This window comes from Triturus cristatus, chromosome 9 (genome assembly GCF_964204655.1).
Source record: "Triturus cristatus chromosome 9, aTriCri1.1, whole genome shotgun sequence".
Taxonomy (NCBI): Eukaryota; Metazoa; Chordata; class Amphibia; order Caudata; family Salamandridae; genus Triturus; species Triturus cristatus.
The window spans coordinates 922587385-922614632 of NC_140592.1; the positions used below are offsets into that span (position 1 = coordinate 922587385).

The 27248-nt window shown below is 46.1% G+C and overlaps 1 protein-coding gene across 1 annotated transcript in view; it reads right to left on the reverse strand.

Moving 5' to 3' along the window:
* Positions 1–27248, reverse strand: part of PPP4R4 (protein phosphatase 4 regulatory subunit 4) — a 2085322-nt gene that overhangs the window by 1369090 nt on the left and 688984 nt on the right. The window contains exon 8 of the mRNA XM_085626471.1: positions 11276–11397. Within this exon, the coding sequence (XP_085482597.1) occupies positions 11276–11397 (122 nt within the window). The remainder of the gene's footprint in view (positions 1–11275; positions 11398–27248) is intronic.

Consider the following 27248-nt stretch of genomic DNA (forward strand, 5'->3'; position numbering starts at 1 on the left):
AGGTACGCAACTGAAAAGGCTTCCATTCCAGAGAGGACCTGGTTCACCAATCGCTGGAACGTAGCAGGGGCGTTCTTGAGCCCAAAGGGCATCACACAGAACTGGTAGTGACCCTCGGGTGTGGAGAAGGCTGACCTTTCCTTCGCTCCATCCGTCAAGGAGATCTGCCAGTACCCGGATGTAAGGTCAAAGGTACTGAGATATTGGGCAGCTCCCAACCGGTCAATGAGCTCATCCGCTCTCGGGATAGGATGAGCATCTGTCTTTGTCACTGAATTCAGTCCCCTGTAATCCACACAGAACCGGAGTTCTGGGGTAGTGCCCGGTGGGGCAGCTTTGGGTACCAGTACCACCGGACTGGACCAGGGACTACTTGAAGGCTCAATTACTCCTAGCTCTAGCATCTTGGTAACTTCCTCATGGATGCTAGCCTTCACCTTTTCCGACAGTCGGTAGGACTTGGACTTCACAGGTGGGCTGTCCCCTGTGTCCACATCATGGGTACACAGATGAGTCCTTCCCGGAATAAGGGAGAACAAGGAAGCAAACTGCTCCAGTACCTGGCGACAGTCCTTCCGTTGTTCAGGAGTTAGTGACGGTGAAAGGATCACTCCCTCCACTGATCCATCCTTCTCTTGGGACGCAAACAGATCGGGAAGAGGTTCACTTTCTTCTTCCTCTGACCCATCAGTCACCATCATTAACGTGACCTCGGGTCTCTCTTGGTGAGGCTTGAGGCGGTTGACATGGAGCACCCGATGGGGCTGCCTGGGGGTCTTAAGATCTACCACGTAGGTAACCTTGCCCTTTTTCTCAACCACCTCAAAGGGACCTGACCAGCGATCCTGGAGGGCGCTAAGCTCTCCAGGTTCCATCACCCACACCTTCTGGCCAGGCTCCAGCTCCACCGGGTGAGCATTTCGGTCATACCATTCCTTCATGACCGTCTGGCTGGCTTCTAGGTTTTCAGAAGCTTGCTTCCACAACCTAGCCATTTGGCTACGAAAGGCCAGCATGTAGCTCACCACATCCGGGGGAAGTTTTCTGGGAGTCTTTTCCCATCCCTCCTTCACCAGGCTAAGGGGTCCACGCACGGGATGCCCGTGCAACAGCTCGAAGGGGCTGAAGCCCACTCCCTTCTGTGGCACCTCCCTGTACGAGAACAGCAAACAAGTTAGGAGGACGTCCCATTTCCTCCGCAGGCTCTCGGGCAGACTCCGGATCATGTCCTTTAAGGTTTTGTTAAACCTTTCCACCAGACCATTAGTCTGGGGGTGATGAGGGGTGGAGAACCGGTAAGTAACTCCACACTCCTTCCACATAGCCCGCATGTATGCCGACATGAAGTTGGTACCTCTGTCCGACACCACTTCCTTGGGGAATCCCATCCGGGTAAAAATTCCCATAAGGGCCCGTGCCACCGCAGGTGCAGTAATGGTCCTCAGAGGGATAGCCTCTGGGTACCGTGTGGCATGATCCACCAGAACCAGGATAAACCTGTGACCGGCCGACGTTGGTGGATCCAATGGCCCGACAATGTCGATGCCCACCCTTTCAAAGGGGGTACCAACGACAGGCAGTGGTTCCAGGGGAGCCTTCAGCTTCACCCCTGTTTTCCCACTAGCTTGGCAGGTTACACACGTCCTACAAAAAGTATCGGACGCAATCCTCATCTGAGGCCAGTAAAAATGAGGGACAAGTCGAGCAAAGGTCTTGTCTTGTCCCAAGTGTCCTGCCAAGGGTATTTCGTGAGCCAGTCCTAATAGGAAGGCCCGGTAACGCTGGGGAACTACCAAGGCCCGGGATGAACCATGCACCGGAGCCTTGGGTTCGCTATACAGGAGTCTATCTTCCCAATATATGTGGAAGTTCCCCGAATCGTTACCCGCTGCCTGGGCCTCGGCCTGCCGCCGTAAACCCTCAAGGGTAGGGCACTCCTTCTGGGCCCGACAAAACTCTTCCCTAGTAGGTCCTCCCTCCACCTGCCAGTCTGCAGGGGTAGGCAAGCCCTCCAGGGACGTTACATCCCCCTCCGTAGACTCCGGGACCACCTCAGTTGCCCCATCCACCTTTGGAGGGTCAGATGCCGGGGCAGGCTTTCCCCGTCCCCGTCTACCCTTTCCGGCAGCTGGTTGGGCCTTTGTCCCAGGCTCCAACCTCCGTGAATCCCCTCTTCGGGTGGTCACGGACCGAGTGTGGGCACACGTCCACTCAGGGGTCCCCAACATTTTCATGTGGGCCCTGAACTCAACCTCCTTCCATGCCGAGTGTTCAAGGTCGTTTCCCAACAGGCAGTCGACCGGCATGGCAGGGCTGATCGCAACTCGTAGAGGACCCGCCACCCCTCCCCACTCAAAGGGAACCTGGGCCACCGGATAGTGACCCTCCCGGTTGTCAGCCATCACAACCGGGTGGACTACATTGGGGACCACCTGCTCTGGGGACACCAGCTGACTCCTTACCATAGTCATGCTGGCTCCTGTGTCCCTCAGAGCCTCCACCCTCTGGGCATTGATGGTGACCCATTGCCTGTACTTAGTAGTATTCGAGGGCATCTGGGTCTTAGGAACCATCTCACAATCCCCTAAGGACACTAAGGTTAGCCCTGCCCATTCACCTCCCTTATCTAGGGGCAACTCCTCCCCGAGCACTACACTCGCCACCCCAGGGGTCTTTCCTCCAATGGGAGGGTGTGGTCTCTTGGGACACTTGGCATCTCCCTTATAGTGCCCAACCTCACCACACTCGTAACATTGGACAACCCTAGGCTGCTGACCACGGTCAGGATAAGGGGGTTTGTGGGGACCAACCTTAGGAGGGAATCCTACCCCCTTCCCTGGTGAACTCTTTTGGGGGCCTTTAGAGAACTCCCTCTTTTTGTCTCCCCCCTCTTTCTTCTGGGGGGCGCCCTGTCCAGCCCCTTGGAAGTTCCCTCCAGTCCCTTTTGAGGATACCCGGGTACTCGCCCAGATATCCGCCTCCTCTGCAAGCTTCCTGGGATTAGTTAGCTTGCTGTCTACCAGGTGCTGACGCAGCTCCGGAAAACTTTTCTCGAGGAGGTGCTCCTTTAGAAATTAAATTGTACAATCCCTCATAGTCCTTGACATCACTGCCCTGTACCCAGCCCTCTAAGGCCTTCCTAGCATAGTCCAAGAAGTCCACCCAATTCTGAGTGGACAACTTCTGACTGCCCCGAAACCTCTGCCTGAATTTTTCAGGGGTCAGTCCAAATTTCCTTACTAGGGCTACCTTCATGACGGGGTACCTGGTCTGGTCTGGCTGTTCTAGCGCTAACAAGGCATCCCTCCCCACCGGAGGCATATACCTATACAGGCCACCCCCCCACTGGGCTTCAGGGACCCCATGGGCTCTTAGAGAAACCTCATAGGCAGCCAGCCATTTTACAATGTCATCCCCTATACCATAGCTAGCAACTACATCTTTGGGCAGGTAGGGCCTGGACTCTCTCGGGACTTCTCTCGGTATGCTGCCACCATTAGGACTGCTGGGGGTTCCAAGTTGAAGGGCTTTGAGCTCTAACTCTTTTAAGTGAAGCTCATGGAGGAACCTCCTCTCCTCCCTCTCCTTTTCCAACCGGGCCAGATCCATTCTAAGCTGTCTCTCTTCCCTTCGATCAACTAGGTCAGCAGAGGACAAGCTCCCCCCCGAGGCGCTACTTCCCACTCTTGATGGGGCCCTGGACCCAACGTCCATATTACCGCTCCCAGGGGGAAGAAGGACTTCCGGTTCTTCTAGGAGATCTAGTCCTGGTTCTTCTTCCCGTTTCCCGCTAGGGTGGGCCATAACCCAGGCTCTTAAGCTTGCCTGGAGCTCTGTCTTCTTCACCCCCTGCTTAAAGAATACCCCCCGTTCCTGGCAGAACTCCTTCAATTGGGCCACTGTATACTCCTCCAGCCTACCCAATTCGAATTCCATCCTGCCAGATGGGACCCCAACACAGTTAACAAGAACTTTACTCAAGAAAGGGAGTATACACAGGACAATTTCAAAAATCCTCCAATTAGAAAACAATCTGGAGAAAACTCCAGTTAAAACAATCAATCAAGTGTAGGTGGTGATGTGCACAAAACTGCCACTAAGCGGATGCAAGCACTGAATAATAATCCCACCGCTGAGCACCAACTTGTTGGACCTAGTGTCCTAGGGGTAGCTTGGCTTAGGTTAACAGGCATTCATCTCAACATGGCGTTTCGTGTTTGCATCCTCCTCAGTCCGCAATCTAGTGCGACACCACTCCAAAAAGGACACTACACTGATTGTATTTTTAACGTTTACTAGAATTCTTCCAACTTTCTTACTTTACAGGAATTCTCAGTTCCACATGACAGAAATGAACATTATACTTGCATTTAAGATGACAGTTCTATTCAAACAACACATTTCATACAGTAGATTCTGAAACACCCTCTAAGCGTTTCCCACCCTGAATCGGGAAACCTAGTTACATTTCTACAGGGCATGCTTCAAATCACATTTCAAAAGAACATTTAGTCCCCTCTAAATATTCGATCTGAGGGTTCCCCTCACAGCTGTACCTCGGGACTCTTATACTGCCAATTCTATACAATTTCCGCCTTCTAGGCGCTACGTTGGACCTCCACTGGCTGCAACTCAGTGATCCATTCTAGACAGTCTGCCGAGCTCTGCTTATGTCTTGACGATCAACCCCTCACATTTTTATTAACAGGGAATTCGATCTCCAGCTGTCACTGACTGGGAGATGATCCCTTCCCACACTGTGTGATAGGACTGTATTCCCCAATAGTCAGTCTCGTGTCGAATCCAGTCACTTTCCCTCTACTATATGCCAAGAACTCAAGGAATACTAGGACACTTCTTGCCCACTGCGACGTACTCCCACGGGCCCTCTGCGGACTCCCTTATCGCCCCCCCTTCTGCTACTAGTGCCTTGCTTACTGTGTTCGTGCTGGTCGTCCTGCGAGTAGCTTAATCCTGAACTGAAGGATCTCGTTTCCGGGTGTCTGAACTCACGACACCCGATGGGGAAATCTTGCTGAAGGGTCGGAGGACGTCTCACTAGGCACCTCACCGAAATGCCTCACCCAACGCTTACTTGTAGAGAGGGTGTCCTCCGTTGCCGCTGGCCTTCCCTCGACGCTCCCTTCCGCTATGGGCCTCACTTCCTTGGGGACTTGGCCAGCCGGCCGGGTCCCGGGTCAATTCAGCCTCCGTTGCGGGATGCCCCGATACTTCCAGCATCAGTGTCAGACGGGGCGCGGCCTTCCGGGGTTACTGGCAGCAGAGAGGGGCGGCGCTACGGCCCCTCTCACGTGACAGGAGGATGCCGGCCTCTAAGCCGGTCGCGTCTCGCTCCTCTCTCAGGCAATTCTCCTCACCTGGGCAGCGGCGCCACGGCTCACCCGCTCCTCACAGGGAGCCCAACCACAAGCTCCTGCAAGCCGCTAACCACCTCCGGAGGATGCCAGGAGTCCCCCCACGATATTGGGACGATGACGGTGACCAGTTCTGGTAGGGTCTTAAGGAGGGAAATCGAAGTGGGGGGGGGGCAATTTAAGGGTGCCAGTGATTCTTTGGTGCCGCTGGATTGGTGTCCAGAACCTTCCTTGTTCCTGGAAGTGGCCACAGGTGAATCCCACGATAACGTTGCCCACCAGATCTCCAACGGCGTTCAGGGCCTGGTCACAAGGTTAGGGGTGACGTCACCTGGATTGGAAGTTTGTGCAGGCCCTTAAGCCTGTCTGTTCCTTGTCAGGCACAACCACCTCCTCACACAGGCGCCTTACTCCTGATGCCACACAGTCCTCTTCTAAAATGGCCGCTCACCTGTCACCTCTATTTATCACCTTGGGCCTGACCTGCCAGAAGGGCCCAGAAAGTTCCGGAAACCCCCATGGCAGTCATGGTCCAGGTGCTGAGGTGACAGTTGGTGCCACCATTTTAGAATCTCACCTCCCTAGTTTTCCTCAGAGGGGCACCTTGCGCCTTTCCCTCAGGTAGTGAGGGTGAAGCGCCCAGAACCTCTACATTAGCACCTAAAAAGTTTGATAGACAGAAAAAAAAAAAATGAGAAGGGGACAAGGGATAAAAATAATAAAATGAGGAGGGAACTGCCAAAGGGCTGACAGGTCTAACACTACCTCTCTACCTTTACCTCTCTACCTCTCTACTTCTACCTCTCTACTTCTACACCTCTACCTCTCTCTACACGCACACATATGCACATATATATGCATATATATGCATATCCAATTTATATATATATATATTTATATATATACATACATATATAAACATATATAATCTGCATATCTATATAAATACAAATATAAATGCATGCATACATATACATATACATATATGCATGTTATGTACATGAAAGTTTGAAAAACACTAATAAAAGCAAAGCTAAAAATCCACCTAATTACAAACAGAATTGCTTTAACTTAAATGAGGGCGAGACCTATTGCATTTTCAATGCTTGTTTATTTTGGTTCCATCAAGAAGGCATTCAGATGTGTCACACATTTGCCATAAATTCTGAATGGTAGCACTATAGTTGCTCATTAGATCACTGTAGTAAAGCTACTGCTCACCAGGGAAGTCTGCTGCTGGTATTCAAAGTGCATGTTTCAGTCTGCATGTCAGAATTTTTTAATGAAATAAAAGAGGATTTGAGAAGTCAAAATGTGCCCTAATTGTTCTTCCTGTAGCACCAATCATAATTTCTATGGCAAAATGAACCCCCTCATTTTGTTCCTTTGCAAATAAATGTTTTAAGTGTTACCACTTTATTCCAATCAAGATGGCTTCAGGTGTGCTATACTTTTGTCATAAGTAAGACTGTTAGCGCTCTAGCTGTTCTTTAGAACACTCTGGGAGATTTCGTCATTGGGCTACATCTGGGTGATATTTGTGCTACATTTGGGCTCTTTTGTCTCTGATGGCCTTCTGGGGAGACTTATTTGTTTTGAAGTTTCCTAATTTCCTCATTTACTACAGTCTCCTCAGTAGGAATACTTTCCGTTTTTTACTTTGATTCCATCAAGAAGGCATTCAGATGTGTCACACATTTGCCATAAATTCACTCTAGTTGCTCATTAGATAACTGTAGCAAAGCTACTGCTCACCAGGGAAGTCTGCTGCTGGTATTGAAAGTGCATGTTTCAGTCTGCATGTCAGAATATTTTAATGAAATAGAAGAGGATTTGAGAAGTCACTCAAAATGTGCCCTAATTTTTCTTTCTGCCTCACTAATCATACTTTCTATGGCAAATGAACCCCCTCATTTTGTTCCTTTTCAAATTAAATGTTTTAAGAGTTACCACTTTATTCCAATCAAGATGGCTTCAGGTGTGCCATACGTTTGTCATAAGTAGGACTGTTAGTGCTCTAGTTGTTCTTTGGAACACTCTGGGAAGCTGCAGTAGAACACAAAGGAATCAACTGACAGTCTCTGCCCTTGTTGGATGTACATGTTTTACTGAGAATGTCAGACTTCATTCTCACATGACTGAGAAAGATAATGTGAATTTACAGAAAATATACTCTCAGTTTAGCTTATAGATCACCTTCCAAACTTCTGTGGGAAAAGCATGAGAAAATAGTTTTCTCTCAAACATGATTCATGATATCCCAGCAGAATGCTTTTTTCACATGGTAAAATCACCTTATAACATACCACAATTCCTAAAATGAGTATGGTACCATCAACAAATGATTTATAATGTAACTAACTATCAAAATCTTTAAGCATAGCATTAGCACAGTGCCATCCACGCCGAGATAGAAAAGGACAAAGTCTTTTGCCTTTTGTACAGCAAAGTCTTTAAGCATAGGACTAGCACAGTGCTGTCCTTGCCGAGCTGTAAAATGACAAAAGCCATTTACCACTCCAGGCACATTATTACAGCTTTGAATTGGTAAAATACCAATCAAGCCAACCTGAAATGAGTAAAAGCAACCCCTGACACAGTGTTTCGCTCTAATTAGAGCTCTTCAGAGAGGTATAGCTTTGTCCAGACACAAGGAAGCACCCAGTGTAAGTCAAAGAAATACCCTCTCAGGCATAGAGTGACGAATAAATTATGCAAAAAAGAAGCAGAGAACTCTGGATAGGTCTCAAGTTTAGGTGGAAAGCAGCTCCTGTATGGAGCACTCTCAACTTTGTCCTTTTCTATCTCGGCGTGGATGGCACTGTGCTAATCCTAGGCTTAAAGATTTTGATAGAAAAACAGACATTTGAGGTGAGCAGATCTAGAGTGTCGCTGGTGTTGAGAGTGCTCCATACAGGAGCTGCTTTCCACCTAAACTTGAGACCTATCCAGAGTTCTCTGCTTCTTTTTTGCATAATTTATTCGTCACTCTATGCCTGAGAGGGTATTTCTTTGAAATATATAGATATATAGATATATATATATATATATCAATGAAAGAAAAAAATGAAAAACAAGGGGGAACTCGAAGAGCACACCCTAGATAAAGGGAAGTCGCACAATAGGTACCAACGGCACCAATGTGAAGCATAGCAGGACACAACAGTGTCAAAACCACCAAAAAGCGATAACATCCCCCCTGACAGGGACAGAACCATGGCCCCCGTGAGACAGACGGGGACACTGACCACTACACTCACGAGGAAGGAGCGAGAAATACAAATACAGAGGTCTGTCAGAAATAGGATAGAGACAGTCACATACAGACACTGTATAATGACAACGTGTATCCTGAAGAAGAATACTTGCACCGTAACATACACAAAAGAAAGCAACAGTGCTTTTAGGTATGATTGGTAACTCACAACCAGTGAAACACCTGGAACGGAACACAGAACCATTGAATAAGAGTGACAGCCCTGAACCACTAGGCCACAGTGAATCAGAACATATCCGCAGAGGCCAGGAACGAAAGGACCTGAACCCCCGCGCGTAATAAGCAAAGGGACCGAAGTCCCTGCCGGGGATGTGCATAAGGAAATAGGTGACAAGGTAACACACAGCAGAAAACGTAGCTGGTGGCGACTCCCCTGCCCATAGGCAAAAGCCCCACAGGGCCTGAGCCATGAGAGAAGACATAAGCCAAGACAGGGGCGGAAGGTACACTGCCGGCACCCTGCGACAGCAAACATATCCTGTGTGTGCACAAATAGTGTGTCTCCACAGAGACAGGAAAGAGCTACGGACCAACCATAGACTACAACACAAAACCCCAGGAGGGAACTGCACCCACCCCGCGGGTCTCACTAGAGGGGATGTCCTACTATAGCAGGAAGAGTGAAGAAGACTCCGCAGGAGCCGTTGAAACTTTCCATGCCAGGAAGAGCAGCTAAACAATAGTCAACAAGTACCCCACATAAGGTATGGCACATCCCTATAAAAGCAAGGGAGACCTCTTTGAGCAAAGCTCTTAGACAGAGGGCTAGAAGGAAATGCAGAAACAGCTGGCCAGCTGCAACAAAAGAAGGACCAGACGGCGAAAAGCCGCACAGTCCGTCTGGGGAATAACGTCTTGAACCTAGAGACGGAGCACTAGAAAAAGCAGTGACAATACTGCAACGAAAAGCAAAAGTCCACAACAAGGAATACAAACCATGGAACTCCTGGACACTCAGACATGAGACGTTGAATCGCTGAGTCAGCATGTCTGTCAAACAGAATGACACCATCAAAGGGCAAATCCCTAAGACGCTCCTGGACGTTGGCAGGGAAACAGCCATTGTGCAGCCAGGCGTGGCGGCGCAGAGCGACTGACCTGGCCTTAGCTCGACTCACCGAATCACTGGTGTCCATGGCCGACTGAATGGAAAATTTCACCATTTCTCGGCCATCGCGAATCAACCGTTCCAGGTCAGGCCGAGGACCCGCCAGAAGAGAGGGAAGGAGGCGCTCGAGTCCCAAAGGGCCGAAGTAGCCAGTACAGACACACAAAACACGAATGGGACATCTGGGCGGACAGCAACTTCATGCACCATTTCCGTAGGGATTTCGGCTTGAGTCAGCGGCAGAGGTCGCACTCCTCAGAGTTGTGGTGCTCTCCCAAGCACCACATACAGATCGCATGTGGATCCATTGCCGACATCTGCCGCGTACAGGATTCACACGCTTTAAAGCCCGAAGGCTGTTCCTGGACACCAAAAGGCATCGAGAAAGTCTGAAAAACAAAAACATGCCAGGGGTAACCGCTTCTCCAGATCCGCGTTGGGACGCGGAAAAGAAGAAAACTGACGTCAGCATGCAGAGCAGGGGGGTCTTATATGGCTCCATTGACGTCACTTCCGTGGACCACGTCGGGACGGAGCCGGGCGACACCGCCCCCTGGTGTGCAGAGGTACCGCTGGGGAAAATGTTTTCTAGATCCAGTCTGACGTCTGGGGGATATTCTAAGTTAAGGAATCTGCGGCTAGATGTCTCTATTATATCTTGAGATCAGGGGAATGGGCTGAAGGCATACAGAAGCCCATGATGCCAGGGGCAAGAAAGAGCATCCACTCCTCAAACCCCCACAGCATGATATCTAACAGAAAACGTGAGGAGTCAAAGTCTTCTCCTGCATAACAAACAGGTTCATAACTGTAAACTCACTTCCTATACATAAGAACATGGCTGGGGAACAGAAGTCTCTCCATGTACCTCAAATTCAGCACAACATCCTCGCAGTGTGTTGCAGAATTTCAAGGCTCACCTGCTATATAAAAAAAACGTTGTTTCTCAAAAATAAAATTTAACAAAATGTACAGGCCCTCTCAGACTTCAATCAAAGTGCTGCACAGACTGAAAGAGAAAAATGCAAAAATGTTTAATTCGGGGCACTGCAATCCGCTGCCGGCCCAGATCACAGACAAAAAAATAGGAAGTCTTCTGGTAAGTGATTCGGACATGCTTGCCTGTGAGAGGCTTTTTCAGTTTTTGGAAAGGTACTGGCCAAAGATGTGTGTCTATGAAGGCAGACTCATCTTCACATTCTAACGACAGGAACGACGACTGGTACAATGAGGTAATATGCATACCTGTGCGCAACACTTTTGCAAGTTTGTCAACAAGTGATTTGTAGATCCTGTGCATGTTAATTGTTAGTGTTTTTCCTGTCAAATAATGTTTAAAGTTGTGCAATGCCATACTGTTAAGCATGCTACTAAGCAGCTCATGAGGGTGGATTGTGCTATGCAAAAATCACTAGCATTAATAAAGATATTCTACAATACAATGACATATCTCCGTGTACATGAAGCTCTACAAATGAACAAATAAATGTGTATTACAAAAAATGTAAAACTCACCATGGTCCAGCATAATAAGTAGGTTAACCATGGTCTCAAACGCTGCCAGCCGTACACTACTGCTTTCATCTCTGGCTAACTCCACTAACTCAGGAAGGACCACGGTTTTTGTTAGTTCTTTCCTGCACAAATAGTTAGGCAAAGCAACATGAAATATTTGTTTTTTTAACAATTATCACAACCAAATGCAAATTTAAAACAAAGCAATGAATGTTCCAAAGGTGTCAACCGTGGAAGAGTATGGGCATTCCAATCTCACCATACAAGGCACAACACAATGGATAAGCACATGCATAGCATTGTAAGCACTGAACTCAATGGATATGCAAGGTATTTTCAAGACAAACCACACTTTTTCCTAGGTTTTCTGAAAATAAAAATAGCAGGAAAAATATATAAGTACACTTTCACATTCAAATACCCTTTTATTCTTCATTTAAGTATTAGTGTTGGAACACATAGAGAGTTTGGAAAGATTTACTTTCAGGCATGGTATGTGACTTTGAAGGGCATCCTAAAATGTTCTAGAGCTACAGTGGAAATGTGTTGTTGTTTGCAGTACTAAAACAGCACACAAGCCAGTGCATGAAATCAAGTTCAACATAACAAAACTGCATTGTGGTGATGTTTTCTCGATGGCGTTCTCAAGTTTTTTGTGTTGTGCCAGTATGCTGTTCTGTCAATGTGTGGTTGAGTTGCTGTGTCGATTTGCTGTTTATGTTGCTGTCTTGTGCGGATGTAGTGTCATTGTGATGCTGTGTATTATTATAGTAATATTGTGATTTGTGGTGTTGGAGTGATATTCATCATCAAGGACATGTAAAACCATCAACCAGTGGATGTGTTGTGATCTGTCCCTGGCTTTCTTGCCTTTGACAAGCTTCTAAGGATATTTTCGATCAAAGTAATTTCAACAGGCCCACAAAACTTCTTGAATGCTCCCAAAGGTGGAAAGCATATTTCCAGACTGAAGCCTAGGTAACAGTTAAAAAGAATACATAGACCAGATGCAAACAATGTAACAGTGGCCCAAGACCGAAATGCTCTAATAGGGTAGAGGAACAAAGACGGTACCTTCTACGGTAAGTATAGCAGGAGGAATGAGGAAAAAGTGTAGGCTATCGGGCTTTGGCATCAGTATCATAACCCAGAGATTCAAAGAGATAGAGAGTAGTAGAACGATCAAGCTCTGCAGACTTCAGAACAGAGGAGACTTCCAGAATCTTGTATCAATGGGAGGAAAAGGCATGGAGGGGTTGGGTTCTGTTGTGACTGAGAACTCGGAAAACAGCAGCAAAGCCAGTTTTTGCAGCTTGTGGAATAGTGGCAAGATCCATGTAGCATAGGTCCCACCAGTGTAAACAGGTAAGGAGAAGTAAGCCTCTGCAGTCAGTCCAAAACTGGATACTGTGCTGGTAGTGTATTCAAGGAAAGAATAAAACATGTAATAACCTCCAGCAAATGGAAGGCTGCAGACAACACAAGATGCCAGATTACATTTTATAGTAAGTTTACTACTTTCGAAATTCGCAAACTCTGAGTATAAATTTACTACAAAAGTGTTAATTACATTTCTCCACCCCCAGCATAATGCAAAAGGGTGGGTGACAGCCATCCCTAAACCTCTCCCTATCCCGCCTTAAACTCCTCTTATTCCTCCCCAATCATGTCCTAATCCCTTCCCTTTTAGTTGCAAATGTGCTCCATTTCCACCCACTTCCTCCTACATTTACTACTAAAACATATACTTACATGTGCAGAGACTCTGCAGTCAAGGCGGAGAACTCCGAACATATAAGTATAAGTAGCACAGAGTAGTAAAACTCAGCAAGTAGTTTGTGAATTGGAATCTGCAGTACGTACATTTTGTAGTACTGCAAAGCTTACTACAAAGTGCAGTTTGTGAATCATGGAGCCTGGAAAAACGTTCTCAAATTAAAAAAAAAAAGTTTTATTCCAAGATATTATTTTATTACTTTTTGCATCTGTTTTATTGAGTGTGAAATCTTTTTGCATTTGTGCTCGATGTGTATTTTGTTGATTTGTGAGTAATTTGTTTTGCTTTTTCTTTCTAGTGGGATATCTTTGGTTTTCACTGTGTCTGAGCAGAGTAGGTGCTGGTGAGTGTAGCTGTCTCATGCAAGTGAGTTGTGTAGTTTTTGAGTATACAGATCTTTGTTATAAAGCCACACTTTGTTTATTACTTTGTTTATTACTTATTTTGCACAATGTTGGTTGTTGTTGACTTGTTTATGAAGTCTTCTTTCTTAGTAAGGATTATGGCTAGCCGTAGAATGACTGCTCAGCAGGTTGTTGGTATGCTTTTCGAGTCTTCCTCTGAACATGATTATGAGACTGACTATGCATCTGAGGCAGAGAAGGGAGCGGAAGATTCTGACAGTGAATATTCTGTCCGAGAGGAATCATCGAATGATAAAGCCACTTTTAGTGCATATGAAGTGCCTGTTTTAGAGAAGAACACTGATGTGACAATAGTGCAGCAAGAGGCATCTGGACTGTGGCCTGGAGCTGCAAGGCGTATTTTAATTTTTTAATTTTATTATTTAAATTTATAATGCGCGAGAGCTACCCAAAAAGGGTTTCCCGGCGCAGTGAGCAAATCCAGGACTTAGATAGAAGACAAAAGAGGCCGATTATTTGTCAAAAAGCCACGTCTTTAAGGACTTGCGGAATTTAACATAGTCAGTTTTGTTGCGTAGTGCTGTGGGCAAGGCGTTCCAGAGTGTGGGACCAAGATAAGAGAAGGACATTCCGCCCATTCGAGCTAGTTTGATTTTGGGGACAATGAACCTCCCTTGAGTGGCGGAGCAAAGGTTTCGGGAGGGAAAGTAGGGGCTGACCAGATAAGGCTTCCCATTGGAAGAGCTGTCTAGGCGAATATATAACGTTACAATGTAAACAATTACAACGTAAGCTTTCACAACGCAGTTTTTACATGGCAACTACCATTACATCCAATGATTTTACAACGCATGCCATTACAGCGAATTTTTCAAAATTTCCATTACAACGCATTCCATTACAATGCTTACCATTACAACGCATACCATTTCATTGCATAATACATTTAGGGCAAAAGTAGGGAACGTGTTGGATAGTGTAGGGGTAAAAAGTACTATTCCTATTTACCCCAAAACCCATACCCACCCTAAAACTAAATATCTCCATTACTTACCTTATAATGCGTTGTAATGGCATGCTTTGTAATGGTATGCAATGTAATGGCATGTGTTGTAGTGACACGAGTTGAAATGGCATGCGTTGTAATGACATTCAATGTAAAGGTAGTTGCGTTGTAACAGTTGCAGTGTAAAAGCAGTGAAATTTAAGGACTGTGTTGTAATGGATGTTTCGCATGCAGGCATGGTGCAGCCGGCATTGCCCGACTGTACTGGTGTTCCAGGGTGTAGAGTGGATACTGAAAACCTTTTGCCTATATTTTTTCAGTTGTTTATGGAAGATGTATTTTTGGCGGAGATTGTTGAGCAGACTAATTTGTATGCTGAACAGTATTTGAGGGACAACAGTGCCAGAGTTGAGCTCCACTCTAGCCCTACTAAATGGACTCCCACAAATCTGGATGAGTTAAAGAGATTCTTGGGTTTAACTTTTTTGATGGGCTTGTTAAGGAAGCCATCAATGTCTTCATATTAGTCTACTAGTCTCTTGATGGCAACGGCTATATTTCCAGCACTCAAGAGTCGTGATTGGTATTTGCTTCTGCTCTGGATGTTGCATTTTGTCGATAATGGTTTAGCATTGCCACAAGATCACCCTGATTGTGACCGTCTTTGTAAGATTCGGCCTGCCATTGATCACTTTGTAGAACGATTTTCTGAGCTGTCCTCCAAGGAAAGAAATATCTGTGGCTGAGTCTTTAGTCCTGTTCAAGGACCGCTTGGTTTTTAGGTAGTACACTCCTAGCAAGTGGGCATGCTATGGATGTAAGATGTATATGCTGTGTGACAATAGGACTGAATATGTCTCTAATTTCCGGGTGTACACCGGTAGGGAATTCCAGGTTTGACCCCCTGGTTGTCTGTCCACTTTCGGCGCGAGTGAGCAAATTGTCTGGGAACTTGGTAGAGGACTTTTTAACAAAGGTCATCATTAATATGTAGATAACTTCTACACTGGTTTGTAGTTGTTCATGGAATTGCCCAAAGTAGACACTGTTGCTTGCCGCACCATCCGTTCTAACAGTAAAGGTTTCCCAAAAGAACTTGTTTGTCAAAAGGTTGAGCGGGGACAGTGCAGTGTGCTGTCTAGTGAGGAACCTCTAGCTGTGAAATTTGCAGACAGGAGAGATGTCTAGATGCTGTCTAGGCCTAGGCGGTGAACTCTGCTCCATTTTCTGAGTTTGTGGATGTTTCTGCACTCCATGCTCCACAGAGCTTGCGGAGTGCAGAAAACCCTGCTCCACGTAGTGCAGCGGAGGTTTTTCCTCGCTCCGGCTCACCAACGGTAAGTTGGCGAGTGCAAGCTGCCTCTTGGGTAGAATTTTTACTCAAGCGGCAGGAAGATCGGTGCAAACGGCAGTTCGCGTTGCACTCCGCCAATTGCGGAACTCCACAGAGTTCTTTTGTCACTTTGCAGAGTTCCGCATAGCGGAACTCAGCAAACTCCACCCAGACATAATGCTGACTACCATCCATGATGAAAGTACTACACCTGTGACTGTTTGGTGTTAGGTTGCTGAAGTGCACAAACCTATAGCATTTTACACTATAATAGGCACATGGGTGGTGTTGATAAAGTAGATCAGAGGTTGGAACCGTGCACTGCTCTTCGTAAGGCTTACATCTGGAATAAGAAGTTGGCTATCCATCTTTTCCACTTTAATTCTTTTGTTGTATTTAAGGATTGTTCTCCTGAGTCAAGGATGACATTTGTTAAGTTTCAGGAGTCTGTGATAGGCAGCCTTGTAGTGGAACAGGCAAGTGTAGAGTTGGAGTGGTGGAGGATGTGGCTAGATTGAAACATCACCACTTTCCCGATCACATTCCTCCTACACCTAAAAAAGACTTTCCCAGTAGGAGAGGTAGAGTCTGTTTGCGTAAAGGTATGCAGAAGGAGACTCATATGTACTGCCCTGAGTGTACTAACCCTGTGCTGTGTATGCCTGTTTGTTTTAGAAGGCACCACACGCAAAATAATTTTATGGAAGCATCCTTGAGTGTTAAAGTGAACAGCCTGGTCTGTATTGTTTTATATTTTGTTCAGTTTCAAGGTTGCCATTAGTGTGATCTGTTGAGTTTCAGCTTTTGTGTTTGCAGTTTTGTATCTAATTACAATTTGTTTGTGATGTCTTTTTTGTATTAAAAAAACAAAATGTGATGGTGCTGTGTGTGGACTGGCACTTTGCTGGTGGTATGTGTGGTATGTGTGAACTGGTGGTTGGCTGGCAGTGAGTGTGGACTGGCGCTTGGCTGGCGGTGAAAGTGGACTGGCGCTTGGCTGGTGTTGTAAGTGGACTGGCACTTGGCTGGTGTTGTGTGCGTACTGGCGCTTGGCTGGTGGTGTGCATGGACTGGGGCTTGGCTGGCAGTGTGCTTGGACTGGTGGTTGGATGGTGGTGAGTCTGAACTGGCACTTGGCTGGTGGAGTGTGAGTTTTGACTTGCTGCTGGTCACTACACACTCCGGTAGCCAAATGCCAGTCCACACAATCCGTCAGCTGGTGTGGTTGCTGTCTCATGCATAAAGACATGTGAAAGTGATGGGCCCTTGAATGGTGCTGTCTGTGCTCAGCCCGTGGCTAGTGGTGTGAATGGTTTTGAATGAGTCACACATATGAAAGGTATATGAATGACCTGTGAAGAGGTTGGTGCCTGGTTGTGGCTTTACAGCTCACGAGCTGTGAGTCACTGGTACAGTTTTTTGTCCTTTCAATTATTAACAGTGGATTTCGTTTTTGTGAAATGTCTTGTTAATAAAATTTTATATATTGAACCATCAGTCACCCTCGTGCCAAATCCATCCATCATGTGTGTGACGCGCATACCTGAATTAGCATTCGCCGTGAGGGGAACGGCTGATATCTTCCCTCCTCTCCTCCTGCAGCCCTGTTGGTGTCTTCCCGCAATCTGCAACAGCGCCGTGAGGGGAACGGCCCGAACCAGGACTACCTTTCCCAGGGGGCCGTGTGAAGGACGCACAGAGCGTCACCATTGGGCGCCGAGGAGCATTTAATCGACGAGCGCCTCCCGCACCGCGGGACGCGCATACCTGAATTAGCATTCGCCGTGAGGGGAACGGCTGATATCTTCCCTCCTCTCCTCCTGCAGCCCTGTTGGTGTCTTCCCGCAATCTGCAACAGCGCCGTGAGGGGAACGGCCCGAACCAGGACTACCTTTCCCAGGGGGCCGTGTGAAGGACGCACAGAGCATCACCATTGGGCGCCGAGGAGCATTTAATCGACGAGCGCCTCCCGCACCGCGGGACGCGCATACCTGAATTAGCATTCGCCGTGAGGGGAACGGCTGATATCTTCCCTCCTCTCCTCCTGCAGCCCTGTTGGTGTCTTCCCGCAATCTGCAACAGCGCCGTGAGGGGAACGGCCCGAACCAGGACTACCTTTCCCAGGGGGCCGTGTGAAGGACGCACAGAGCGTCACCATTGGGCGCCGAGGAGCATTTAATCGACGAGCGCCTCCCGCACCGCGGGACGCGCATACCTGAATTAGCATTCGCCGTGAGGGGAACGGCTGATATCTTCCCTCCTCTCCTCCTGCAGCCCTGTTGGTGTCTTCCCGCAATCTGCAACAGCGCCGTGAGGGGAACGGCCCGAACCAGGACTACCTTTCCCAGGGGGCCGTGTGAAGGACGCACAGAGCGTCACCATTGGGCGCCGAGGAGCATTTAATCGACGAGCGCCTCCCGCACCGCGGGACGCGCGCGGGCTCGCCCGGGCAAAGCCCGGACAAAGGGCGGACCGTCTGAGGCCGTCAGAGGTCGAAAGAGGTTGGGTTGGGACTATCCCTCTTACATCTGGCCTGATCCTTAATCCCCTATTGACTGCTGTTATGCTGTGGTGAGTCGCAAATCCGTTGCTACGTATTCTGTTACGACCGGTGTGAGCAATGCAACGAGGGAACGCAAAACTAAGCACGAGGGTGGCAGGCATGGGGACTCTGGACAATTATTTAAAACAAGCTGAAACTGCCGTAGTGAATGAAATTGCTTTGGTTGAACGGCGACTTTCTCTTGAGCCCATTTGCCACCTAAGTATCCCACAACCCACTGTTGATATTCTCTCCTCAAACGTCATACCGGCAGTTGTGTATCCCCGTGTTATCCCCAATGAGTTGATGGCGGACGACCCTAATCCCATCTCCACAAGTATCACTCCTTTAAGTACAGAGAGCAGTGTTCCCTCACCAGTGGCTATCCATACTAGACAGTCCAAGTCAAAAACTGGCACTAAGTGTAATGGGGGTAACTCTGTTAGTGGTAAACGGAAAGCCATAAATAACCCAGCGGGGAATCGTAAGCAGGCTAAGCAACCAAGGATTACTACTCCTCTTTCTAGGCAGGAGAAACTGAACTCTAGCTCACCTCACTTGGTCAGGGCAGACTCTGGCGAGAATAGACGAACTGGTTTAAATGTAGAGTTGGACCAGAATAGGGAGACACTCATGTCTAGTATCATTACAACCATGGAAGCACATTTTACTTCATTAATACAGCCTATAATAGCTACCCTAAAAAGAATAGAGGATCGTATTTGTATCATGGAATCTCACCTCAGAAGCAAAGAACCCCAAACAGGTCTAAAAAACGTTGCAGGAGATACATTAAGCACACTTACGGCTTCGGTAGATAACTTGTTGAATTCCATGATCACCTCTACACACCAACCAGCACCCTCGGTAGCGCCTATCTGCCCAGGATCCACGATGTCGCAACCAGCCTCAGATAATCTGGGCAAGACCTTAGGAACGGCAGGGCAAACGCAGATCAAGGAGGGGGGCTCACATCTCCCTGTTCCTCAGCAAGAAGGGGATTTTTCCCTACATTTACCAGCTGAGGCATGCCCCTACACTATTATTTTAGCCAACGTACCTAAACTAGAGCAAAATAAAAAGGAACATTGGTCCTCCTTGAAAAATAAGGCCCTTCATTATCTTTCCAATAAAACAGTTCTGGGTCATCACCTCAACCAGCACTTTATGATGATTAGAAGGGTACCTTGGGTAGGTAAGACTGTCAAACATCTAGAGGGTGATTGCATAGTGATAAGTTTTAGATCCCCAGGGCTTGTAATTGACATCTTAAGACAGGCAGGGTCTGTGAGAATTCATAAAGATTATGTGAATATTCTCCCCTTGGGTTTCTTTTATCCACCATCTCACTTTGGCTCACCATTTTCCTCTCGACCACTTGGACTCGGTACTAGATTTAGTTCCACTAATAATTTCGCCGTCCCTGTCTCCAACAGATTTGAGGTCTTCTCTAATTTGGATGACATTGAGTGACTAAAGACTAGTGATCATGTCACCGCCCCTGATATACAAGTCCCTGTTTTTCCAATCGTGAATCCCTCAATTTGTGGTTCCATTTCATCAGGTTTAAATCGGGAACCATTGGGTTCTTCTTTTAAATTGATTTCTTGGAATGTAGCTGGTCTCAGAAACAAAGTAGATGATCCCACTTGGAGAGATCTAATTAGATCAGGTTACATTATTAGTTTACAAGAGACATGGGACACTGAGGACACGCTGCACATGGATGGGTATGAGTGTTTTTTTGTATCCGCCACTCCATCTAGCTCAGGGAGGGCGAAGGGAGGGCTGGCAATGTTAATATCAGCATCCATATCTGGCTCATCCTCTCAAATAGAAACAGGCTCGCCAAATTTTATGGCTATTTTTATCCTGATGAATGAGGGACCTGATTTTTTGGTTATGAATTTTTATAACTCTTATGATAGAGTTGCCACGACCGATCATCTGGCCGCGTTAAATAGTTTTTTAGCTGACCACATGGAGACCAATAAACTCAACAGTAAAAATTGCCTCACTATAGTGATGGGTGATTTTAACATCCATGGCTGTCCACACTTTTGTCTTTCCTCGGATCCTCTGGGACCGATTGATTCAGGTGCTGTACACTTTGAACATTCGGCGGCGGGACTTCTCCTTGAATCCATCTTGGCAGACTACGGTCTGTTTCTCCCGTCTATGGAGGGTGAAATTATTCCCACATTTAAAGGTACTGGGAAAGACTCTGTTATTGATTACATTTTTGTTAGTTCTATTTTGGGGGCTAACATTAAAAAATATGAGACTACCTGGTCCCATTTAAGTGATCATAACCCTGTAAACCTAATACTCTGTAACGTCTTTGAAAAACCGGCTAAACTCCCAATAAGAGTGGATAAATCCGATATTTGCCCATCAGATCAAGCACGTAGAATCAGATGGTGCAAAGTAATCCCTGGCGACTTTTATAACAACCTGAACAGCAAGGTTGGCTCTGAGTTAAAAATCTGCCAGGATCTCGAAGCAGGGGATAATGAGGTCCTTTTGGCTTACTCAGCCATCTGTAGTCAGATCCTTGCCGACTTGAGCCGTCCTGGGAAACACACAGATAAGGCAGAGCTAGGTTGGTTTGACAAAAGCTGTTCATCTGCCAACAGAAAGCTAACGGCCGCCCTGAAATCGAACCCAGTGAATAGGATTCTGGTTGCGGAGTTGAGAAAAGAATACAAGAAAACCTTGGACGCCAGGAAAAAGGTGATTAGGGAGGAAGCATGGGAAGAACTTTCCAGTGTGGACGTAATAAGTAACAGTGCAAAGTTTTGGTCTGTGGTGAATAAACCCTTCTTTTCCGATATAGGAAATGATCAACTAGACTGCGGTATCGGGAAACAATCGTGGCACTCACATTTTAAAACAGTCTATGAAATGGGATCTAGTGGTGAATCGAGCATATCTCCCACCGCTGTGAACCCTTATACTTTATTAGTCTCTAAGCAAGAGGTGGTCGAGGCCATCAGTAAGATGACAGCAATAAGGCCCCGGGCCCTGATGGCGTACCAGCGGACCTCTTTAAATCTGATCCTGAGACATGGTCCATAGTATTAACCAACGTTTTTAACCGGGTATGTGTTGCTGGGATTCCTGACACCTGGTCCAAATCAGTAATCATACCTATTTTTAAAAAAGGTAACAGGGGGGATCCTAGTTGCTACCGACCTATCTCCCTTATTGACACAGCTGTGAAGGTTCTGGGGCGTGTGGTCCTGGGCAGACTAACTGATTGGTTAGAAGACACAGCCTCCCTTTCGTGTCTACAATATGGGTTTCGAAAAGGCCGCGGGACCATAGACCAGAGCCTGAACCTCCAACTTTTAATAGGCAAGTATACCATTGCTAAAAAAGGGGCCTTGTATTTGGCCTTTATGGACTTGTCTTCGGCGTTTGACCGAGTGAATCGCTCAAAATTGTGGGGGTTATTATTAAACTGTGGAATAGATGCCAACATCGTTTATTTTCTTGCAGATTTGCATAGAGACCTCACTGCCACGGTCAGATATGACCGGCAGGGCAATTCCACGGATAAAATTGGAATCACCAATGGCGTTAGGCAAGGATGCATTTTAGCCCCCCTGCTTTTTACTTTATATATTAATGAATTGGGCTCTACATTAACTAAGTCATGTAAGGATATTCCTAGGGCAGGCAAATTTGACATCCCAGCATTATTGTATGCTGATGATGCCGCTCTCTTAGCACGCACGGCTGTAGGGCTCCAAAAGCTTTTAGATTCTTTTGCTAAATTTATGATTGCACTTGATCTTGGAGTGAACTTCTCCAAATCCCATGTGATGTTCGTGGGTTCTATCCCAAAGAGAGTTAAAACCATGTCTTGTGAAGGTCATGTTTTATCTCGGGTCTCAAGATTCCCTTATTTAGGCGTCATTTTTGATGACAAGTCTACTTGGGCCCCACAATTGGCTGCCAAACGCAATGTATTTGCTAGGGCCACACTCGCTGTCCTAGAATTTGGACGCAAATTGGGGGTGAAGCCCATGCAAGCCATGTTGAAGGTCTATGTAGCAAAATGCACCTCCATCGCATTATACGGGGCAGACTTGTGGGGTTTTAAAAACATTTCTGATCTACAAGTTGTAGAAAATAGATTCCTAAAATCACTATTATCCCTCCCATGTTCTACTTCTAGCTACATAGTGCATCAAGAGTGTGGGATTGACTATTTAACTGATCGTATAGTCATTGCCCCACTTTTGAAATGGCTCTCGATTTGGCTAAATCCTGAACTAGAATTGAACCATGCCATTTTAAAAGATTGCCTATCCCTAGAGTATGGCAAAACCATACCGTGGCTGAACCATATTAAAATTCTAGCAAGGTATTTGGGCCGACCCGAGTTATTTGAGAACCCAAGCACCATAGTAAGGGGGGATTTAAAATGGGCAAAAGACACACATAAACAGAGGGCCATGTTAACAAGGGAGGAAAGAGAATTACTTAAACCCACTGTAAAGGCACATCAGCTGATTACTACATCTAACGGTTTAGAGCCTTACTTGGGTATTGTCAATAAGATGGACCATCGTTTTTTATTAATTAAGTTCAGATTGAACAAATTCCATCTTTTATTGACTGACTCCCCGGGCTGGACTAAGGAGAAGGATCTGGGGATCTGTTCGTGTGACGGATTCTCAATAAAAGACACTATGCACTTTATCTTTTTCTGTGAACACCTGTCTTCAATCCGTAAAAAATACATCATTCCTCTTTTAAAAAATAAAGGCTTCAGACAGGCGAAACCAGCTCTCATGCATCTTCAGATGTTGGGTTCTCCTTGGGAAATATTTAATATTGCCACTTTTTTAGTAATTTCAATGAGATTGAGGAAAAAGATCACATGGTTATAGTGTATAGCTTTTTATTGTCTGAGTAATTATTTATTGTAATTTTATGTCAACTGTTTTTTAAATGGCTGTACTGTTTTATGTTCAATGTACTTTTATGGTTTTTGCTATGAACCGAATAAAGTAATTTTGACTGACTGACTGAGTCACACATATGAAAGGTATATGAATGACCTGTGAAGAGGTCACTTTACGGACAATGGACATACTGAGAATGATCTCAAATGGACAATTATCACAGTGATCAAACCACCCCCAAGAGGATGCAGACATTTCTCAAATACTCAATAAAGAAGAGCGCCACTGGATTCTGAGAACTAATAGCATCCACAGTGGCCTCAATCGCCTTGAAGACTGGACCTCCCTTTTATAAAGATGTCCCCGTTTTTCTAAAAAGATGTCTCTTTCAACATGTATTCAAGTCACAAACACTGCCACTCTGTATGCACGTGCTCGTGTAATCACACTATGAGTCACTTACTCTGCACCTTTCCTGGGCAACCCACACCATCTTAAAATGGCCGCCTCCTTTTCATCATTTTAGTCCTTCATCACTTTCTGCCGATTGTGTGCCTTCCCACACCACCTTAAAATGTCCGCCTCCTTTCTATCATTTTAGTCCTTCTTCGCTTTCGGCCGATAGTGTGCTGTAACCAGTCCTTCCTCACTTTCTGCCGATAGTATGCCTTAACTAGCTCTGCCTCGGCACACCGGCATTCTCCATTGAAACTCCGAAGCAGATGCGGCGATACTGCCCACGTTCACTGAAGTATGTAGCACGGCTAGATCCCTTGGACACCACCTCTTTAACATGGCGGGTTCACGCCTAACCAATTCTTACCCCTCTCTGCTTCCAGGTAATGCGATCCTGCATTCTCCAACAGCTGGCACACAGCACCCAACAGGACTTTCTGCCATAAAGCAAACAGAATTGGTAATTGAATTATTCTGTTTTACACTCAATTTCCGTGTCAACTCCACCCCTTCTTAAACTTAGACACCTTCACCTCTGCCTTTTGTTCATTTAGATCCCGCTGGTGTCAGCAACCCCCAAAGTCCAGATGTTGAGCGCTCCTGCACCTATAATGAACCGTCGACTCTCTGCCACCTTAGGTAAAGTCCCCACTGCCTTCTGGGTTCACCCATAAAAATATTTCATTCACCTTCGCACCGCGCCGTTTTTCTGTTCCTCCTGAATCACTGGAAACACCTTGCTCATGATCAGGCACTGTGCCGGTTCGTCGTCCTTTAATATGCAGACTGGTTTTTATCACACTCACTTGTCTCTTCTCCGTTGAATCACTGCAATAATTCACCATTTCATGACGAAGCTGTACTAGGCACCATAAATCAGCATCAATTCATCCAACTCCTTTTTAACGTCGTCACTGCGACACGAATTTCAATCCTCACTCAGCATAAACTAGAGAAATGTCACCACCTCTGCATGAAATTCAATCCACATTGTTCACGCAACTCCAAGCACTTAAGTCACAAACGTTATGTTGAAAACATGCCTAGTATTGTGTCAAATGTGGTTAAAATTCTTCCTTTCCAATTTTTATCCCCCTTTTTCTCCACTTGCTCCTTTTTTGTATGTAAAGAATTGTAAAAAAGGTGTGATATATTATCAAGACAGCAGTGCATTATTTGTTTGTCCTGAAGATGATGCCCTATATTTAATGTGGCATCGAAACGTCGTCGACACCCAAACACCCTATGCACTAGACTCAAGCTATAACACATTGTGCAATGGTGTTAAATGATTAATTTGTGTCTGTCTATACTGAGAACAACTGTACAGACCCATTTTGGCTTGCCTTTTGGCCAATTCTGTGTTCATTGTTCTGTCTTGTGTTCTGTTGGTCACGGCTGTGCCCACTTGTCATTTGAATGTTTTATTTGATACTACTTTTGAAAAATACTATGAAAATAAATTCTTGTCCTGCTGGACAAAAGACATACATTCTATTCTAAGTGTATGGTTATCTATCACACTGTATTTCTCCTGAATAGGGACCACTGTTCTCTATAACATGAAATTGCCCAAGGTCCCTGTCTTAATTCCTTTGGGTTCCCTTGTTCTGTAAAATAGTCTCATGCATAAAGGCATGTAAAAGTGATGGGCCCTTGAATGGTGCTGTCTGTGCTCAACCCGTGGCTAGTGGTGTGAATGGTTTTGAATGAGTCACACATATGAAAGGTATATGAATGACCTGTGAAGAGGTTGGTGCCTGATTGTGGCTTTACAGCTCACGAGCTGTGAGTCACTGGTACAGTTTTTTGTCCTTTCAATTATTAACAGTGGATTTCGTTTTTGTGAAATGTCTTGTTAATAAAATTTTATATATTGAACCATCAGTCACCCTCGTGCCAAATCCATCCATCATGTGTGTGTGCTTGAGGAATAGATGGTTGTGCAGTATAATTGTCTTTTCTGTCTTTCTCTGCCAAGGTGCACATTCCCTCTAGGACAAATCTATCAACTCTATATATTTTCATAAAATAAACACCCAGGGAAGTATACAGTGATGTCTCTCTCATGGATCCCAACAAGTTATCTTACCTATAATGTCCTGCAAAGATCAAAATGTGACTGAGTCACATTTTCCTTGCATTACTGTGCCATAATTTTCCAGATTCAGAAAGAAACCACAAATTTCCTACCCACCCAGCATTTCCCCAAGTCTCAAGATAAAAATGGTACCTCACTTGTGTGGATGGGCTAAGTACCCGTGGTAAGAAAGGGCCCAAAACGTAACCTGGGAACTTCACATTTTTCCACTCAATACGGACCCTTTTCTCGCAATGTGCCTAAATGTGGATTTTGGACCCTAACTCAGCCGGCACCTAGGGAATCCTACCTAACCCAGGCATTTCTGAAAACTAGACAGCAATGGGAGTCCAGGGAGGTATGGCTTGCGTGGATCCCCCAACGTTTTCCTACCCAGAATCTCATGCAAACCTCAAATTTAGCTGACAAATCTAAATTTTCACACATTTCTTGGTGGAAAAGATGTGGGATCACCAGGTTGATATAAATTTCCGACCGCCCAGAGTTCCTCCAAGTCTCTGATAAAAACTGCACCTCACTTGTGCGGGTTGGACAAGTACCCGCGGCAGGTAAGAGCCCAAAACGTGTTGTGGAGACATCAAAATTATCTATCACAAAACAACCTGGTTTTGCAAGGGACTCACTTGCGTTTTTAGGTCCCTGACTCGGTGGCCAGCTATGGGTACATACCTAGCCCAGACATTTCTGAAAACTAGACACACGGGGGAGTCATGGGAGGTATGGCTTGCAAGGATCCCCCTGTGTTTTCTTACGCAGAATCCCCTGTAAACCTCAAATCTAGCTAACAAAAGCCACATTTTCCTTACGTTTGTGTGTGAGATCACCACGTCAGACAAATGGCCTACTACCCAGCGTTATCCTTGATCACCCGATTTGTGTGGGTGCCCAATGCAGAGTTAGCCTAAAAAGTCAATAGCGTTTAGAGCTCACTGTCCTCTCCCCTCAATTCCTATATTTTTGGCCCTTACAAGTCGCAGGCCCTTGGCCCACCCACACAAGTGAGATATCATTTTACTCGGGAGACCGAGGGGAATGCCGGCTGGTAGGCCCTTTGTGCCGGCACGTTGATACCAGAAAGAAATGTGAGGAAAATGTGTTTTTTTAGTTACATTTAAGGTTTGCAGCCATACTATTCTGAACTCCTCTAGATGTCTAGTTTTCAGAAATGTCTGGGTTAAGTAAATTTCCCTAGATGGCTACTGAGCCCGGGACCAAAAACGCAGATGCACCCTTTGCAAAACCAGGTTGTTTTGAGATAGGTAATTTTGAAGTCTCCACAATACATTTTGTGCCCTTTCCTGTCGTGGGTACTTGGCCCACCCACACAAGTGAGGTACCATTTTTATCGGAAGACTTGGGGGAATGCTGGGTGGGTGGAAGTTTGTGGCTCTCTGCAGATTCCAGAACTTTCCAACATAGAAATATGAGGAAAATGTGTTTTTTTTTTTTACAAAGTCTGAGGTTTGCAAGAGATGCT